General features: G+C 37.2%; 1 protein-coding gene across 3 annotated transcripts; it reads right to left on the reverse strand.

The window, feature by feature from the left end:
• Nucleotides 1–429: 429 nt before the first annotated feature.
• LOC134821816 (sodium channel protein type 4 subunit alpha-like) lies at nucleotides 430–18,663 on the reverse strand. 3 transcript variants are annotated; one of them, XM_063832605.1, is made up of 23 exons: nucleotides 18,579–18,663; nucleotides 18,342–18,419; nucleotides 18,119–18,174; nucleotides 17,745–17,838; nucleotides 16,920–17,079; nucleotides 16,679–16,740; nucleotides 16,463–16,554; nucleotides 15,976–16,083; nucleotides 15,518–15,645; nucleotides 14,511–14,569; nucleotides 14,166–14,276; nucleotides 12,396–12,460; nucleotides 12,141–12,242; nucleotides 11,917–11,983; nucleotides 11,491–11,684; nucleotides 11,069–11,239; nucleotides 9,873–9,978; nucleotides 9,490–9,778; nucleotides 9,178–9,308; nucleotides 8,152–8,252; nucleotides 6,854–6,959; nucleotides 6,320–6,466; nucleotides 430–503 (listed from the first exon to the last, which is right to left on the reverse strand). In XM_063832605.1, exons 1-23 carry the CDS (start codon nucleotides 18,643–18,645, stop codon nucleotides 493–495), a joined length of 2,505 nt encoding a protein of 834 aa, XP_063688675.1. In that variant the 5' UTR covers nucleotides 18,646–18,663; the 3' UTR covers nucleotides 430–492. The 3 variants fall into 3 exon arrangements, with proteins under 3 accessions (XP_063688675.1, XP_063688673.1, XP_063688674.1); XM_063832603.1 differs by lacking the exon at nucleotides 430–503 and adding an exon at nucleotides 5,601–6,062; XM_063832604.1 differs by lacking the exon at nucleotides 430–503 and adding an exon at nucleotides 5,765–6,062 and having other exon boundaries at nucleotides 6,329–6,466.
• Between the last annotated feature and the right edge of the window lie 635 nt (nucleotides 18,664–19,298).

Here is a 19,298-nt window from a genome sequence, read left to right on the forward strand (position 1 = left end):
ATGCCATTTACAATTGATAATATAATGCTTTTGGACACGAAGGGAAACACACAACGTAAGGCTTGAAATATTCGTAAAACTACATCATTAGAGCCTCAAATTATTTGTTATATAGTAGTGTTGAAAGTATTAAGTTCCAATTGAATTTAGAAACAGCATAAATCGCAAAAAACCCTATTTTGTAACTGCAGTACAGGAGACCTGGTAAGATGTTTGATGATAACACTCACATTGATTGGCTCAACGCTGAGGACACCACTTAGGACTTAGCTCGGAATACATTGTTGTAACAAGTAACAGAATGACTGACCTTTACCGCAGAGACTGGTTTGTAACAAGTAACAGAATGACTGACCTTCACCACAGAGACCGGTCCGATAGAATTGACGACTTTACACCGTTTTCGGAAACCATGGGAACCGCTCACTTTGTCCACACGGCATTCTGAGACTCCATCAGGTTGTCGAAGTGTAGTTGGCCATCTTGATCCGTTCATGTTCCCTCTGATAAGGCAGGGTGTTACTGATAAGGGGTGTTACTGATTAATACCTGTTAAAATTCACGAAATTATTTTTTTTAATTCGAACCAAAAATCCAGTGCTGCCAATCTGAGTTTCTCTTTGGGAATACATTTGAAAACATTACCTCCAAACATGCTTGTTTGATTACAAATCTTGATTAATGGTTAAAGGTATTAGAAATAATGAAGGGAGCAGTGATTTTCAGTGCTAAAGAATAAAGATGGGACTGAGCTTGATATCAATAAAAAAAATAAATGACTTTATGAAAATTGGCGTTAAGTTTCAATAAGGCATGAAGAACTGAGGAAAGTTAGTGGAATTCATCCGATTAGATTTGACTAATAAACTAGCAGCTTGTCAAAGATGAACTAGCATTAATTCATCAAAACCCAAGTTAATTACGAATATTGGAAGCTAATTAAGACAAATGGGAGGATGAAATAAGGAGATGTCAGCGTGCCGAACCAAGATAAAAGGTAATTATTACCAGTAACCCACCAAGTTTCATCATCAATCTACAAGGTATAACATAATTATACTTATCAAAACTACCAGTACCATAACTATGTACAGTAAAACCCGATTTACCGCAAACCCCGATTGACCGCGGCCATCTCCTTTCCCCCAAATAGAGCTTAAAATGCATAATGTAAACAAACAAAACCCCGATTTACCACAAACCCCGATTTACCGCAGATGTTTCCTTTCCCCAATCTCCGCGGTAAATCGGGGTTTTACTGTGCCGTGATACATCATACATTCCGATCAACAAAATATTGTCACGTACGTGAGTTTACTGACATTGTGTACAATTGAAATGTGTACAAATCATTAATAATAATATTTTTGTTTTGTTTTGTTCAGGGAGTATAAACCACACAGGTCCAGGATCGAGATCAGAAATACAGGGTGGGTAAATGACATGACCACCCTGTAGACTGTAGAGTGAATACCGTACGATTAGGCAAGGTGCTAGGTTATGGGACACACTTAACTTGAACTACCGCCCTTATACTATCCCTAGAAAACTAGAGAGTCCATAAATCTCCCTAAAGAGATTTGAACAGAGTGTGAACCATTGCCCTCATGATCTGTGGATAGAGTTCACAGACATAGTATCTTTTGTGTTGTTGTGATCCTGAATAATGAATATCCTTTGTCCATAAAGACTTAATTATCCTTGAGAAATAAGAACAAAGTAAAATAATAAAACAACACTGAATTCAATATCATGAGGAAAATGGCCATGGGAAGGAAAAGAAATCACTCTAAGGAAATGAGTAAAGAGCTAAGAACTTTAAAAGTCTCAAGATATAACATAATCAGAGGTCTAATTGTATAATTGAGAGTGGATTGCTGCTTGAGTAAACTTGATATAACTGGGAAGTAAAATAATTCACACTTATTAGGAAAATCAGAGAATTAGCTAAGAATTATAATCGAGTTGAGATGTGGTATGAAAATAACATAATTATGGGGTCTACCGTCTAAGTGTATACCTCAGCCTACTATCTTACTATGAAAGTGAACTGGGAGTTATTAAGAACTGTCTGAGGGTGAACTGAAAGTGAACTGGTTCTAGAAGGGCTAATTATAATAGAAAGAAATTATTTTGAAATCCGATACATCCGGATCCCGATGGCACCATGGCGGCACTGTCACGGCGCTATGGTGGCACTCTCGTGACACTATGGGGGCACTCTAATGGTGGCATAGTGCCCACTTGTGAAAACATAATGAAGGTAAAATAATGATTGTCTTAGGCTTTTAAACGAACATGATTAAAAGTGGACACTATACCACCAGTGCCGCGACAGAGCCGCCAGAGTACCGCGACAGTGCCGCCATGGTGCCATCGGGATCCGGAATCCGGAATCCCGATATATGACATCGAAATCATTATTAAAGTTTCAACACTATCCAGGCTACAACAAGCTAAATACACATAATAACAACGATGAGAAGAATTAACCAATCTCTGTGTACTAATTATTATTAACCAATTAACGATGACGTGAAAGAACCTATCTAATATAGTCAATCGTCGCAAATAAACATTGGAAGAAGTAGAACTATAAATTTTATTCTTTGTTTTACTTAATCAACATAATATACTGTAATATCAATATGTGAAACTACAAGGATAACAAGTAAAATCACATCGTCAACGGTGCTTATGTGTGTCGTAATCTTTATCAGAATCTTCAAATTTACACGTCATAATGATTCACTATAAAACAATGTATTTTCGTGGGCAATAATTTTCGCAGATTTTTGAGTCTAAAAAAATCGCGAAAATAAATTCACCACGAAAGTTAATGGTTCCACAGTATGCACTTAATCAAATAATAAATCTTTGATAAGATGAAAGTAAACTGCGTGAAGCCCATGCCCTAAAAACCAAACGCTTGGATTAATTGTTAATGCAGAAGCTCTGAGGAAAGTAAATTATACCGTATGTTTCCCATAACTGGCCCAGGATGGAGTTTCAAGACGCTGCAGGTATGTTAGTGTCATTGTGGTGAGCGGCCGTTACTTTAATGGTTCTCATGACTAAGTGTAGTATTATACATATATATGTGAACATTGTTGCAGCTAATCTGTAAATGGTTGTAACGATATGCCAGGTCTAACATATTTATATGTAACGTACCATGACACCTATTATTATACATGTTATATGTTATAGGCCTCTTCCGTGTCAAGGGTAGATTTGAGGGCTGAATGACGGGTGTTATATGGGAGGGGTGGCGAGGGGTGAGGTGGTGACGGGTTGTGAGGGTTGGTGAGGGGTGGTAAGGGGTCTCCTCTGCAGAATAGATATCATCAACTTTATTAACAGGTATTATGCCGCAGGTTAAATTTTAGAATTAAGTATTGAACACCTTATTACTTTATTAGTATAATCGTCCCTATAACTATAACATATAAGTGCAATACACATAGTAATTTAAATAGTTATAAATATAATCTATCACTAACATAATTTCATATATTATAATATATACTATGCAATATGCATGAATCATGTGCAATGTGCATAATTAGATCATTATATAACGAATCTTTTATCTATATTCTACGACCTACGTCGTGGTTGCATTTCTAATTTCGTCGTGCATTACGCATAAGGGGTCGTTCACATATTAGGTACGTAATCAATTATTGGCAATTTTTACCCCCCCCCCCCCCCCCCCCCTCCGTAATCAGTTTTACACATAGCTATTGTGTAAAACAATAGCTATGTGTAAAAACAAATGATTACTAGCGTAATCATTTGGAAACCCCCCCCCCCCCCCCCTCGGCTGATTACGTAATATGTGAACGACCCCTAAGAACTTTGTGAACGCTGTCCAATACATAATACACAATAGCCGCAGCCGGTTTCATTTTGTTCAAACGTCGTCGCCGACCAGCAACCACTAAAACAACGGCGGACAAAACTGTTGTTATAATAATTAAAAGTACGCAAATTCAAAATTAGAAGAATACGTTCGCAGTTCAATTTGGAATTGGGTAAAAAAAGTGGAGGTGTAGCCATGGGAATCCAAAAGTTTAAAAAATCACGGCAAAATGGTCAATCTGGCCACACTTTCCCCCTATTCTAACCATTTAAACTTTTAAACTTAAACTTTTTCTGAAAATTGCAACAGTATTTAAAACTAACAGTGCAGTAACTAATTAGATGGCTAGTTATATAGCTTTGTTCAACCAGATAATAAATATGAATTTGATAACTACCTGCATTTTCGTTTTACCAACGAATCTAAGTTGTAATTTTAATTTGCATAATATTAAAAGTTTTTGGAAAATCCGGAGGGGGTGGTTTTGAAATATCGGACAATAAACCCGGACAATGGTGAATGAGAGGTCAGAAAAGCTAAGTAGATGTTAAGATGGCCCCTCATATATTTCCAGCATACCTCAATAGCTCAAAGATGCAAGTTACTCACATGACAAAAGAGCCAACATTCGTAATTGAGCGCGCAAATTGGCATTTGCAACGATTCAAAGCCTCACTTGACCATGTCGCGGTATAATATCACAATCCGTAGGAGTAGAAAACAGATTACAGGCTTATTTGCATGATTACCGTCCCATTGTTCTCAGAGTAGCGCTAATAGCTCCCAAATTGGGTACAGGCTCCAAGCAGATCGGCAGCGTGGCTGAAATATTCTGTCGCTCAACACCGGTTAGGCCATAATTATGGTAATTGAATGTAAGATTGTCGAAATTTGTGAACCATTTTCAAACTTCCTTGCGTTCTGCCTGCAACTGATGAGCCTAACATTTTCCGTGGTGTCAGGACTAGCGTGTCACAAAATTAAAAAACTGGATTTTGATCAAGCGCTTCTTTACTATTCTTTATTATTATAACTGTTAAAGTTATACTACCCCCTATTTAATTTGCAGTTGCGGTACTTTAAATTATGATATTTGGATGCGGCAACTGCAACGTTACGATATTCAAATGGGGAGCTTGTGTCAATGTACCAAGCGAACTGTTATTGACATTGAGTGAACTTAGCGCTGTTCACAATTCAAGACGCTACCCAGAGTGTAATTATAACGGTGTGATTGAGGTGTGATTATAACGGTGTGATTGAGGTGTAATTATAACAATGTGATTGAGGTGTAATTATAACGATGTGATTGAGGTGTAATTATAACGGTGTGATTGAGGTGTGATTGTGGTGTAATTATAACGGTGTGATTGAGGTGTGATTATAACGGTGTGATTGAGGTGTAATTATAACGATGTGATTGAGGTGTAATTATAACGGTGTGATTGAGGTGTGATTGTGGTGTAATTATAACGGTGTGATTGAGGTGTGATTATAACGGTGTGATTGAGGTGTAATTATAACGGTGTGATTGAGGTGTAATTATAACGGTGTGATTGAGGTGTGATTGTGGTCTGTGGAGGCCCAAAAACGAGTCTATACGGATAGGAAATGCGAGTTTTTCATCACAGTATATAATATATGGTCAATTGGTCATTAAAGTACAATTACAAAGTACGATAACTTTTGTATGAAAATCGGAAACAACTTCTTTGCAAAGTAACCATGACAGTAATTTAAATGTGAATGTCATGGAAAGCTAAATCTAAATAAACAATCTAAATAAATAATCTAAATAGATAATCTTCGTGTTTATAATTTAAATGTAATGTTTACAATGTAAATTTAATAATTATAAGCTAAATTCCAGGCCGCATGGGCCATGGTGCACGAGAAATACTGATAAGAGAGTCATCATTTTCTCAAATTAAAAGCGGATCTCTTCTATATAAATGTATATCCTAGCTTGATTGAAACACAAGTAGGCTATCGACGAACCTATACGTCCAAATTCACAGACAATTTGTCCTACTAGCAAGTGTCTGATCTTACTAGAGAAATGTAACCTTATTTTTATCAAAAATACAAGTTTCCGAAGTATGATGTTAATCTGAATTTGGCTTAGAGAAGATTGCCCGTGCAAAGCTGTGTCCTCAATTTTATTGATTGTCTTGAGAGGAATTCTTGAAAACGTGATCTGAATGAAATGAGGGGTGAAAGATGAGGGGTGAGAGATGAGTATTCGCATTGATGTGATAATTATGGTAACATGACATAAATTACATTTCGCATGTCATCTTCTATCTGACAGATTAACAATTAGTTGCGTAAAAACGGGTTATACAAGATTTTAGCGAGGAAGATTTCCGCGCCTTACATCTAAGTTAACATACATAGTTCTCTCACGTGCCTAAAATTAAATCCCAGGCCCAAGAAAGGAAGTAGGAACTAAACCTGCCGTACTAGCAACCTCTTCTTTGTCCCCCTCTGCAACCTCTTCTATATTTCTGACAATAGAAGCAATACTTGCTCTTCTCATCTGCGAGGCGGTCTTAAGGATTTCCTCCTCCGTATCTACGTCTAGCTGACTATTTGTAGAACCTGAGACGTAATTAACTTATTAAGTAATTAGCTTATTAAGTAATTAACTCATTTATTAAATTATCAGATGTTATCCTTTCAAGATATTTCCGTAACGGAAACCTTTTTAGCACTTAAATCTTTTCTTAAAAATGTTAAAAATGTTAAAAATATTAATTATTCTAATCAACTATCTAATCTTGGATAAATAAAGGTGTTACTAGCAATGTAAGTAATGTTTTACCAGCAATATAAGAAAGGTGTTTAAACCGGCAATATACGAAAGGTTTTATCAGCAATATAATAAAGGTGTTACCGGCAATATAAGGAAGGTGTTACCGGTAATATAAAAAAGGTGTTACCGGCAATATAAGAAAGGTGCTACCGGCAATATAAGAAAGGAGTTACCGGCAATATAAGAAAGGTGATGCTCCAGAAGGGTGTCAGAGGTGATACTGGATTGTCTGGCTGGGTTGTAAATACCAGAAATTTTTCTCTCCTTATCCGCTTCCACCTGAGAGAGCACAGCTAAATAACGCACTGTTAATTAAAGAACTCATATTAAGGTAACTGATAGATTCATTTTTCTCGGCTCCATTCTCCAATCATCTAGTCTAGTGGATGTTTATTGTTTAAGGGGGCAGGGGGGGGGGGGGGGGCTTTATGAAAATTCTCTCGAAATTGACTTAATAGTTGTTTTTGATAGAGGAGTGATATCTATCAGCTATTTTTGTTCCTAGCCGAAATTATTGCCGGTCAAAGGTCAGCGCATATGTGTAATTGTATTGCGGGAGCGATTTTAAATCGCGTGCCTTGAAAATCGAGTCTAAAAATCTATCATCTCCTACATTTTTTGAGCAATTGCCTTGAAATTATCAGGGTATGTTCTAAGGACCATAATATACTTGAGATTCTGTTCTATCAGAATTTTAAGATAAGCCTTATTCGATTTTTTAAATCTTGGAGTACCTCGTTTTTTGACGATTTTTTCAGGTCAAAGATTTTCACAATTGAATAAAAAACAGAATCATCTAAATGGCCCTTAGAATATATCCTGAAAATTTCAAGGTGATTGCTCAAAAAATGTAGGAGAAGATAGATTTTTAGACTCGATTTTCAGGGCGCGCGATTGAATATCGCTCGCGCAATACAATTACACATTTAAGCGATGACCTTTGACCGGCAATAATTTCGGCTAGGAACAATATTTTGTTAGTGGAACCAAAAGCAGCAGATGAATATCACTCCCCTCGACCCCTCTATCAGAAACAACTATAAAATCAATTTCTAGAGAAATTTCATAAAGACCCCCTGCCCCCTTAAACATGTTCGGTTCCGAACGGCGAACGTTCGTTTCTCGATCACAATCAAATATCAATCGATAACACGAATCCTAATAACCACTACTCTTGCACTGAACGGATGCGACAGACGACAGTTGGGGTGACCGATAACTGTACCAAATTTGACCTAGTTCCCACACAGTTAACAGGGCGCCTAATCAGCTTAATTGGGTTCCCAATCAGCCTAAATCTCAAAACGACGACTGAAAACGTGATCATTACAGCTGCACCCAAATACGACATCTGGACCCAAATTTGTTTAGATCAGACTATACAATTCATTACCTAAATTAATTTCTTTAATTATTTAATTGTTTCTACTTCTTTCTTTGTTAACTTTAATAACTTTAACTGAAACTCTACCTGCCACTTTAGTTTCCGCTCTGGAACATCGCTAGGTCCCTTCACTTTGGAACGGAGCCAATCCACACCACGAACAAACTCAGTCATGTTCCCGGATTTGCCTGAATTGAAAATAATCATTAATCTATTAATGAATTATAGCATCCATAACACGTTTGGATGCTGTCAAATACACTTCTATTGATTGGTCAGCGTCGACAGTAAGCCTTCCTTTCGGTGGCTTTCACAACGCGTCCCCATTTCTCCAACTCTTGCTGCTGGAGAGACTCCCAAATTATATACCATAAACATTTATTAAACATAGATATCGACAACAGACTCCGAGACAGTGCTGGACGCCACCGCTGTTGATTTTCCGGCCACGCCGCCGCCGTTTTCAAACGGCGTACACAGCGTGAACCTGTATATACACCGAATGCGCCGTTTCGTAATTTTTGCAAGGATTGTTTGAACGAAATCCAACATTTCAGACCATATTATTTTCTATATAATTTCAACACGAGTGGATACTGCAGCAGGCATCACTAATATCGATATTTTCCCGTCGATCTACAAATGTCTAAGAAATACGTCCCGCTATAACCACGTCACATGACATGGAGGAACGCACACGCGACTTCTAAAATTAAAAACTGTTAAAAATTGCTCTCCACAGTCCACATGGCATTATTCTAGAGGGAAATTTAATCTGCGAAATCACGTGACCTCACGCCGATTACGCCGCCGACGATTTTAACCACGCCACCGCCGTTTTGAAAAAATACGGCGGCGTGTAGTGTAGCACTGCTCCGAGAGTCTTGAAGTTCTGTTACCACCGCCCCTGGTGCAATCCTGCCGGGTTAACAACGGAGAGACAGGGACTTCCAGGGGAGATCATGGCCTTATATGTTGCCTCTGACTTCTGCTGTCTCTGATTTAACTAAGAGACAATTTAACTAATTTCCATTCTAATTCCATATTTCATTAAAATTTCATCGAAGCATACTTATAAAAAATATCGTTCGAAAAACATATGAAAGTTATCACCAGAAAAGTTGTTAGTTTTCTTGTTCATGGTGATCAGGTCACTGAGTACGTCTCCCTTCCTGTCCCTCCTATCCAACTCTTCAATCAGAGATTGTCTTCTCTCCCGCAACGCCTGTACTCGATTTGTCTTACTGGAAATTTAGAAGACTTAACAGCACTCGGTGTAATTCTGTAAAACAAGTATGTATTCTGTGCACTTATATTCTGGGTAGCTTGAGTGCACTATAACACGGGTACCATCTCTAATATTTAATTTAAAGTTGCAAAGCATTTACTATTCACTTCCTTGGATACAGAAACTTTTATAGTAACCTGTCCTTTCTAAGATTGGCGGTGGATTGTTTAGTGACTCTAGGTAGATCTGCATACACGTTAGCCATCACCGGGATCCCCTCCTCCTCATCACTCTCCTCGTCATCTGAATCCACCTCAACATTCGGTATAGCTTGGTTGGGAGTGGGGTACCCCAGTCCCGTATCTTTGGTTGCTCTCTCCTTCCCTTTACTGATCACGTGGCTTGTAACAAGGTTCAGGTCAGTTTCCTCGTCTTCTTCCCCGTCTGAGTCGTCCATTTCTACCAATGGTTTTAGTGGCACGTATCCTGCAGGTGTTGTTGGAATAATTTTTATTTAGGAATCGTTCACATATTATCTTATTGTTGTTATTCACAACAAATTTTATTGTTTATAAAAAACCTGGATTCTGTGAGCTAGAGAGAGTGCTCTTTCTTTTGATCCGTTTGGGTGGGTCTGGTGCACTGTCTCCAGTCATTATCACTGAGGCTCTAGTTAGCAGATTAGCCTGAAAAGAAGCGGATTTAAATATATTACAGTACTTATCTATAACCGTGTGAATGTTACTTCAATAAAAAAATATATGCGTGACTCTTCTCCACTTAGAGGATTTTTTACTATTTATCATTTGAACAGCAGTAAACCCATAAATTACTGGGTTTATATATATAGCTCCCCGTGCGGAAATCAGACGCCTTTAAGTTTTTATCTTTTCTTCCGTGAAAGCTACGCGAATACGAAGATTTTTCCAGAAGCTGCTGCGAAGCTTCGATCCAGTTGAGACAATATACGTATAGCTGGTGAAAACATAGACTTTTAGAACGTTTTAATTGTTTTTCAGATCTTCCTCCGATATGATAGTGACTCGGTTTAACTAGTGCCGTTAATATAATTCTAAATGTCCGCACAAACTAATATAAAAGTATATAAACTTCGTAATAAACAAGAATTGTACTTGTATCTTGTACCATTAATTCTTTCGAGTGAAAAGTGTGACTGGAAAAAGTGCAACATATTTACATTATACTATGTTTTTAATAAATGAGTGGGTTTCGTGCACGGTAAAAATTGACGATTTAATTTGACCAATGTAGCGCCGCGCACATCGACAAGAAATGAATCCAGAAAATTGCGGAAAATAACTTTGCGAAGGAGGAACTTCACTGCAATTAATTAACACATGGCTAGCGTCGCGCGCAGTATAACAGACGCTTCCAATACATATAATTATAGTATTTCTGCCTTAATAGAGCACTAAGTTATTTTACCATGATATGATGTTTTTATTTTACGTTATGCAACTTTAGGTAATGTCTTGATGAGTTAGCACTTAGCAGGGTCTTCATTTCATCTTAAGTGTATTCGATCTTATTTATTTAAACAGGCAGATTTTGTTGCTCGATTTTCATAGCTTCAGCATTTGCTTCATTATATCATCATGTATTTAATTAATAGTGATCTTAAACTCTTTCAAAAATTTATCAATTACCCGACTCAAGCATATTGATTGATGTACGTCAAAGTTAGACCAGGCAATTGATCAGAAAATGTGTGGTTACAAAGCTGGTTATCCAATTAAAGTTACAAACACGGCTTACTAATATTGAAGTTCGTCCCTTATCCGGTGGTGGTTTCCTCTTCTCCTGCTCCTCCAGTAATTTCTTAGCTTTAGTTGTCTGTACAGATGGGACATACGCGTCAGCGCACGGGACTGTAAAGACGTCTTCATCTTCTACCACTGAGTTCCACTCCCAGACTTCTTTGGAAATCTGCCAGATTTAATGGTCTGTTTTATTCTACACGGCAAAAGATAGGTTGTATTAGTGTTGATGTGGCAGTTTTCGACAATATCCAAGTTTCTCAGCCGTTTTGATAAACGTAACAAGACAATAAAAAGGTTGCTGAATGTTGTGGGTGCCTATACTATCGGAGCTTTCGATTACTAAATCGTGGATTCTTTTAAATGAATGTCTGTTAGGAAACGTTTAACAAATATATGTGAAAATAGATTGACTTCTACCTTCAACAGTTCTTCTTTTAAAAACACAAGCTCAGCATAATTATCCTCAAATGCAGTGACGAGAATGATGTAATTTTGAACTTTTAGAGGGTTTAAAGCCGGTAGATTCGGAACTTCAACTGGCTTTTGGTGCTTCCAGAACTTTTTGTGGATAACGTCCCGGAGATCATAGGTTGATAGCTCTCCGTGATCATCTGGAAGCAAGATATCAAATATATTTTTAACAATTCGAATTACATGTAATGCATATAAAACAAGACTTCCACGATTAAGTTTTCTGATCCGCTCCTTAAACGCATCTAGAATGAGGTCAACCTTTTTCCAACAACAGCTTTTGAACAGAGAAAAGAATAAGGAAACTACAGTTAATAAGTTTACACTTTACAGGTCAAATTATTGCCATGGTTATCACCATGGTAACCTTGCCTTGGTTTCCCTTTTCCTCGTGCATCTGCTGTAAATCAAGCTCATCCTGCTCAGCAATCGCGCTCTCCTGTGAACAAGGTTTTACTGTACTCTAGAAAGTATGGTAACCGTCAATAAGTTTTCAAGTTCGACTGACCATAAATCCTAGATGAAATTCAGATGATCTATAGTCACCATAAAAAGTAAAACTTTGTAAATTATCCGTCAGGAATTGAGAGGCTCACCAAGTTTGTGACAACAACAGCAACCACTAAATTAATGAGAATGAAGGCTCCGATCAGAATGAAGATAACAAAGTAGATGGTTGCCAAGGGAAACTGGTTATCCTGAAACAGATATGATAAATGAGGTGACAGGTCTAACAGATTAATTCTAAAATTTGAGCCTAGCCTATTGCCTATTGGTCAGATTGAAGGAATACTGCCATAAAATACCAGTCAACAGCACTATATCTCGATTTCAACTTTTAAATGACTCACCCTGAGCGTGTTAAAGATCTCTACCCAGCCGTCGAGAGTAATACAGATAAACAGGGTGAACATTGCTGTTTTAGTCAGTTAAGGAATAATAAAACGCTTTCTGCTTTAATCTGTTTGTGGTTAATTTTTATTGCAGTTTTGCTCAAATTTTATGCAAGAGGTATAAAAACGGTCCCGAAAAGAAACCACTGGTTTATCGTTTACGAGAGTTCGAGATTCGCGTTTTAATAATAGTCGTAAGAATTACGCGGTAAAAGCCGCGCATTTATGTTATGGTGACTCAATATCGACGCCAAAGTTTTCATATAATAAACCTGTTTGGCTTTCGCGCCAGCCACTTTATGTCTACTCTCTATTCTTATTTTATCCAAACTTAAGGGGGGGGGGGGGGGGTTCACCCTGATTTTTTTGTGAAACTTAGTTTCGAGATAGTAGTTGACCAACAAACTAGGACCGGTGACCGAACTTTTGAGGGGGTCCCGGACCCCAACCGCCAAACGGTGCCTGCGGGGCAGCCACGCCCATATTTGATCCAAATGAGGCCCAATTTAGCCAAATACCCTGAACATGCCCAAAACCCAGATTTTAGGTGCTTTACTTGTAGCTAGTGGTCCCCTGAACTCGTATATGAATTTTCATCAAGATTGGACAAAAAATGACTGAGTTATGAGCCAAAAACCATATGACCATATTTGGGCATACGCACCAAATTTGATCGATTTTGGCCCATAAATTGGTCAAATATCAATATTTTTGAATGAAACCAACTTTATATGGAAGATAAGCCTATACTACAGATTCTCTATGATTATCAGCTCAATATCTACCTAACTGTGGATTCTGAGTTCAAATAGTTGCAAAAAATGAACAAAATCGCCCATATCTCAGTTCGCGATATTTGCAAAACTGACTTCGCTCAAAACAATAGAACTCAATAGGGTTTTAATATTTTTTCATGAAATTTTCAGAATCAACGTAGAATCGCCTCATGACCTTAAGTTTTGTATTAGAATTTTGAGTTAGGCCTTTAAAAAAATTTGGCGGCCAAATTCTGAAAAATGCCCGGCAAATTTCAGAATTTGGCCGCCAAATTTTTTTAAAGGCCTAACTCAAAATTCTAATACAAAACTTAAGGTCATGAGGCGATTCTACGTTGATTCTGAAAATTTCATGAAAATATATTGAAACCCTATTGAGTTCTATTGTTTTGAGCGAAGTCAGTTTTGCAAATATCGCGAACTGAGATATGGGCGATTTTGTTCATTTTTTGCAACTATTTGAACTCAGAATCCACAGTTAGGTAGATATTGAGCTGATAATCATAGAGAATCTGTAGTATAGGCTTATCTTCCATATAAAGTTGGTTTCATTCAAAAATATTGATATTTGACCAATTTATGGGCCATAATCGATCAAATTTGGTGCGTATGCCCAAATATGGTCATATGGTTTTTGGCTCATAACTCAGTCATTTTTTGTCCAATCTTGATGAAAATTCATATACGAGTTCAGGGGACCACTAGCTACAAGTAGAGCACCTAAAATCTGGGTTTTGGGCATGTTCAGGGTATTTGGCTAAATTGGGCCTAATTTGGACCAAATATGGGCGTGGCTGCCCCGCGGGCACCGTTTGGCGGTTGGGGTCCGGGACCCCCTCAAAAGTTCGGTCAGCGGTCCTAGTTTGTTGGTCAACTGCTATCTCGAAACCAAGTTTCACAAAAAATTCAGGGTGAACCCCCAGCCTTAAGACGCATTTTATCAAAAGGATACCAGTTTCTAGACTCCCAAAATAATGAGGACTATCAGCAGCAAATAAGCTGACTCCTATCACAGCAAACACGAACATGAAGATTACCAAAAGCAAAATGATGTTGGCCATATCTGAAGATAAGAAGATTTAAGATGGGATACCGTAGTGTTTATTTCAGCCTACCGTAGTGTTTATTTCAGCCTAGCATCACACAAATCTTTTTTTACCAAAAAAAAAACTTACTTATAACAAGAGTTTCACTTAACATAAAGTATTGGACTAAAGAAAAGTAAGTAAACTTCTAATAAGATGATAAATCAATAGTTTCGCATAATATTATAGTAAATAATGTAATTAAATTAAACCTGGTAAGGACTGTATAATCGTCTGCACAACTAGCTGTAACGGTCTCAGTGCACTGATACTGCAAATTTGAAATTGGTGTAAGATCCTGATTATGTATTCCTTGATTAAGTATGATGATGGTAAACCCCTTAGAATGAATGAAGAATGGTGCAGTAGCAAGTTGTTGGGTTCTCTGCTAGAAAGTAGGAAAGATGTCACCAGAAGAATCATGTTAGCCAATGTAGCATTCCAGAACTTCAAGAAGGTCTGGTGCCAGAGTAAGATCCCCCTACAGAAGAAGCTGAAGGTCTATGAGGCCCAAGTAGTATCTATCCTCATGTATAACTCTAGTTGCTGGGGAATGCCTAAATCGTACTGGGACAAACTAGATGCATGTCACCGTAACCACCTCAGAAAGATCATGAATGTCAGCTGGCCACGCAGTATGATGTCCAAAGATATCCTCTACAAACAGAGTAACTCTATCCCCCTATGTCTGAGCGTGCTGAGTTATCTAGGTGGAAGATGCTAGGACACATACTGAGGAGCGATGAAAGATCACCAGCTCAAGCTGCGCTGTGTTTTGCTGTCGAGATGTGTAGTGAAGTTGGTAGACTCGGGGCTCACAGACGTAACCTCTTGCACCACCTGAAGGTTGACCTCTGGAAGCGCTTCATCTTGCTGGAGTCGTATGATGATATTCTCCATTTGAGAGAACTTGCTAGTGACCGTGGTTATTGGAGTAAATTGTTTAACTTTATACTTGAGTACAAGTCAATTTGATTATTCTAAATTCTAAATTATTTTAGGATTGTTGACATTTGTAAGATTGACATGTTTGATAATAATAATTGATTAAGTATCCTGATAAAGTATTCTTTGATTGAATTAATGACCCTCGATTTGCATACTATCGTTAATAAATCAATAATTCAACTTAATAACCTTAGTTGGACGGATCATATTACGTTTAGTAGTCCAATCAAGTAGTTAATTAAATGTTTAACTTAAATAAATAATTAATTACCTGCGGAGACTCCTGAAAGCACGGAGTACTCTGAGGATTCTCAGGATTCTGCTGTTACTGATGAAAGTTAGACTTGGTCCAATGAGAGATGACGCCACAATTATAAAATCAAATATATTCCACCCCACCTGAGGGCAGGTTTATTGTCAACAATAGACAAAAATATATTCTTTGCACCCCATGGCCCATATATATGCAGACTTGGAGGAATTTATTAATTACACAGTAAATCACCAGATGATATTATGCACAAACCTTCCAGTAGGTAAAGAATTTATTAATTACACAGTAAATCACCACTTCGAGATGGCAGGGCCTACTCTCGAAGTGATAATAATAATTAAATGTTTCGCAGTAATAATGATATTACGTTGAACGTGTAATGTAAATATAGTGTGGATATATGCGAATATATATTCTAATAACTAGTAAATCACCAGATGATATTATTTACAAACCTTCCAGTAGGTAAAGAACCCACCGTACCACTTCAGAAGAACTTCACATATAAATATGGTGAGAATGAGCTGATCCAGTGCCGAAAACAGGTAACCAAACTTCTGCTCCTGAGAAGCAGCTTTGTGTTTGTCACGTGCTATGAAATTTGTCACGTGCTATGAAATTTGTCACGTGCTATGAAATTTGCCACGTATTACTATATTTGCCACGTGATATTATTATTTTTATCACGTGCTATCATATTAACAATTGTCACATGTTATTATCATACTGGGAACGGTTGTGGATGATCGGCATTGTGTAAAAGAACATGAAAATACCTAATCAAACATATTATGTACGACTGGTGATGTTTGCCAAATATTTGCCTATTTCACGTTGTCATATCCTCCACATTTTTTTAAACAGTGATTATAGTTTAGTGAAAAACTCAACTGAACTGAAATTTACCACTGATACAGACAGACTAAGGTCTAAGTGACTAACCATTTCTTTGTCAGTTTGCAGGGCAATGAAGACGGAGTTGATCACGATGGTACTAAGGATGAACGTTCGGAACGCTGTGCATTCGATGAAATCTGAAGTACGTTATACTAAGTTCTGACATAAATCAGTACCTGGAAAATTCATTTTAACGATTTAGACCTCTGCTATATGATTATATTATACAAACTGTGTTTTAAGAATAAAAAACATAATCACCGCTAACGAAGTTGTTTTTGGTTATCTGTTGTTTGTCCTCCTCATCATAGTCGATTATAGAGCTGAACAATTAGATGTCATTAACAGTTAAAACCGTTATTATATGAAGTAGGAAATAAGTCAAATCTGTAGAGCTAAAAAACTAGCAGTATGAGCCGAAATACGAAAATAGATATAATACGAATGTATCCAAATTAAACAATTTATAATTAAACAAGACCAATTACGCAGCACCGCATACTTTATGTCGGCGTGAGAGTTCTGAGGGGTGTCGTTGTTATCGTCCTTCAAGTTAAGTTTGAGCTTGTTCCTCATCACGTCCTTCATGTCCTTCTTAGCGAATAGTTTGTCGTGGAGCTGTTCACCCCACATGGACAATCTTCCTCCTCCATCTCTCTCGCCTGGATAAAATATTTCATTGTGGTTCAGAGAAATTCTTGTCTGGTAGTGTTCATGGTGTTTTAATATTTCTTATTCATACTCCTTAGTTATTGCTAGAATACGCAGGTGACAAACGCTGTGGTTTAAAACTAGAAGAAAATATTTCAAAACGGTTAACTATAATTATCACTTCGAGATGGCCAGGCCTACTCTCATGCTGTCTATATGTGATGATTAACTCTGAAAAACTAGGGACAACTGGGGAATGATCCCAGAACCTCGAGATTTCGCGTCTCTTGCTCTACCAATTGAGCTACTGACCCTGATTCCCAAAGCGAAATCACCACTCATATACAGCACAATTTCATGCTTTATATAGTGTGGATACATGCGAATATATATTCTAAATAACTGGTTAACTATAACTTTTAACACTACTATATAATATTATAAAAAATGATTTAAGGAGATTCTCTAAAGATGAAATTTTATTACTTACGGGTAGTAGCATTAGAAGTAGCATTACTTACGGATAGTAGTATTAGAAGTAGCATTACTTACGGGTAGTTGCATTAGAAATAGCATTACTTACGGGTAGTTGCATTAGAAATAGCATTACTTACGGATAGTAGCATTAGAAGTAGCATTACTTACGGGTAGTTCTATTAGAAGCAGCATTACTTACGGGTAGTTGCATTAGAAGTAGCATTACCAAATATGCCCGCATTGTTAGCTGTTAGTCGTCTCATTTTGCCGCCCCAACCTTTAGATACATCCCCCTGAAGAGAAAAACTTGATGTATTTATTTATCTATCACAACTGAACATACATTTATTGTTAATTGCTTTATTTATTTATCTAAGATTAGGTCTCATTTTAAAAACTGTTTACATGATGGGGACATTTATCTTATGTTTTAGCTGTTTAGCTGTCACATTCCTGCACCCTTTTATAATTTAGATACAACAAGCTTAATTAATTCACACCATCTAATTTATTAATTATATTTATGTCGAGTGAAAATATTTGAAATTCTTATGAGGTTTTATCAGAATTAACTTGTGAGTCAAGGTGATTTCCCCCAGTGCTAAGCGAACTTTTTTCTGCAGCAGGAGCTGAAAATGTGAACAAACTTTACTAAATAGATAAAACTTATTTTTTTAAATAAAACTGATACAACATTCATTTTGCCATTTTTTTCCCCGACAAAAATCAAAATCTTCTATAAAAGCACACATTATCATTCTTGGTAAAATACATATATTGTTACTGAGGCACTCACTTAAAAATCCACTCTTATTGGACGAATTTGAGTCAAATCTCTTCAAATTTAGTGCTGATGGAGTGGAACGAGGTGAACCTGTTGAATTCGTGGGACAAGTTAATAAAGTTATAAAGATAGTTGAAACTAAAGGGGTTAAAGTAAAGTAGAATTATTCTCATTCGTTCGAATAACACATCTTAATATAAAATATCAAGTTATTTAATGTTTCATTATTCCACAACATTGTGGGCTCACTTTGGGGGCTTTTCTTCTGTCCCAGGGGTCCAGAAAGATTTAGAGAAAGAGAATCACCTAAATCCATTTCCTATCCTGTTGAAATGCAATAATTATATTTAAGTACTTATGATTAATGATTATCGATTTTAAGACGATGCTCCATCACCCTATTCAAGTCCAGAATGTTAGAAAATACCTCAAAGTTTGGAATGTTAACTCCAAGACGACAATACCGACCAGATGGGATAATCCTGAAGAGTTACTTCCAACACTACCACCAGGACCACACGCATCAAATAATAGTGGTCTGTGTTTAAATGCTATAGAACATAATATGGGATTAGTAAGGGTATTTTCATATTATGTGAGCGATCCTGGGGGATGGGGGGAGGGGGGCGGGAGGACTCATACGTCATGACGTATGACAGTTTTATTCTAGTACAGATAATGTGCATGGTTTCTCTATTTTTAGATATTGAACCAAGTTAGGTCCCTGATGCCGCACTTTCATAATTTGGTCGAGATAATCCGCCTTCTAAATTCACTATTTAAACAGTTTTAAATTTTAATTATTCAAACTAAATACACTTTTTGTAGACCCGAACTTTTATCCAACACAACGGCTACAAATGGCTTACAGAGGGGGAAAGGGGTCTACAGATTCGAGCCCCTGCAAATCAATCTGTTGGTTTGGACCGGCAGGAGGAGTTGAAGTCTTGCTACTGTTTGGTGCTGTAG

The sequence above is a fragment of the Bolinopsis microptera genome, chromosome 10, assembly GCF_026151205.1.
Source record: "Bolinopsis microptera isolate Bmic1 chromosome 10, MBARI_Bmic_1.0, whole genome shotgun sequence".
NCBI lineage: Eukaryota > Metazoa > Ctenophora > Tentaculata > Lobata > Bolinopsidae > Bolinopsis > Bolinopsis microptera.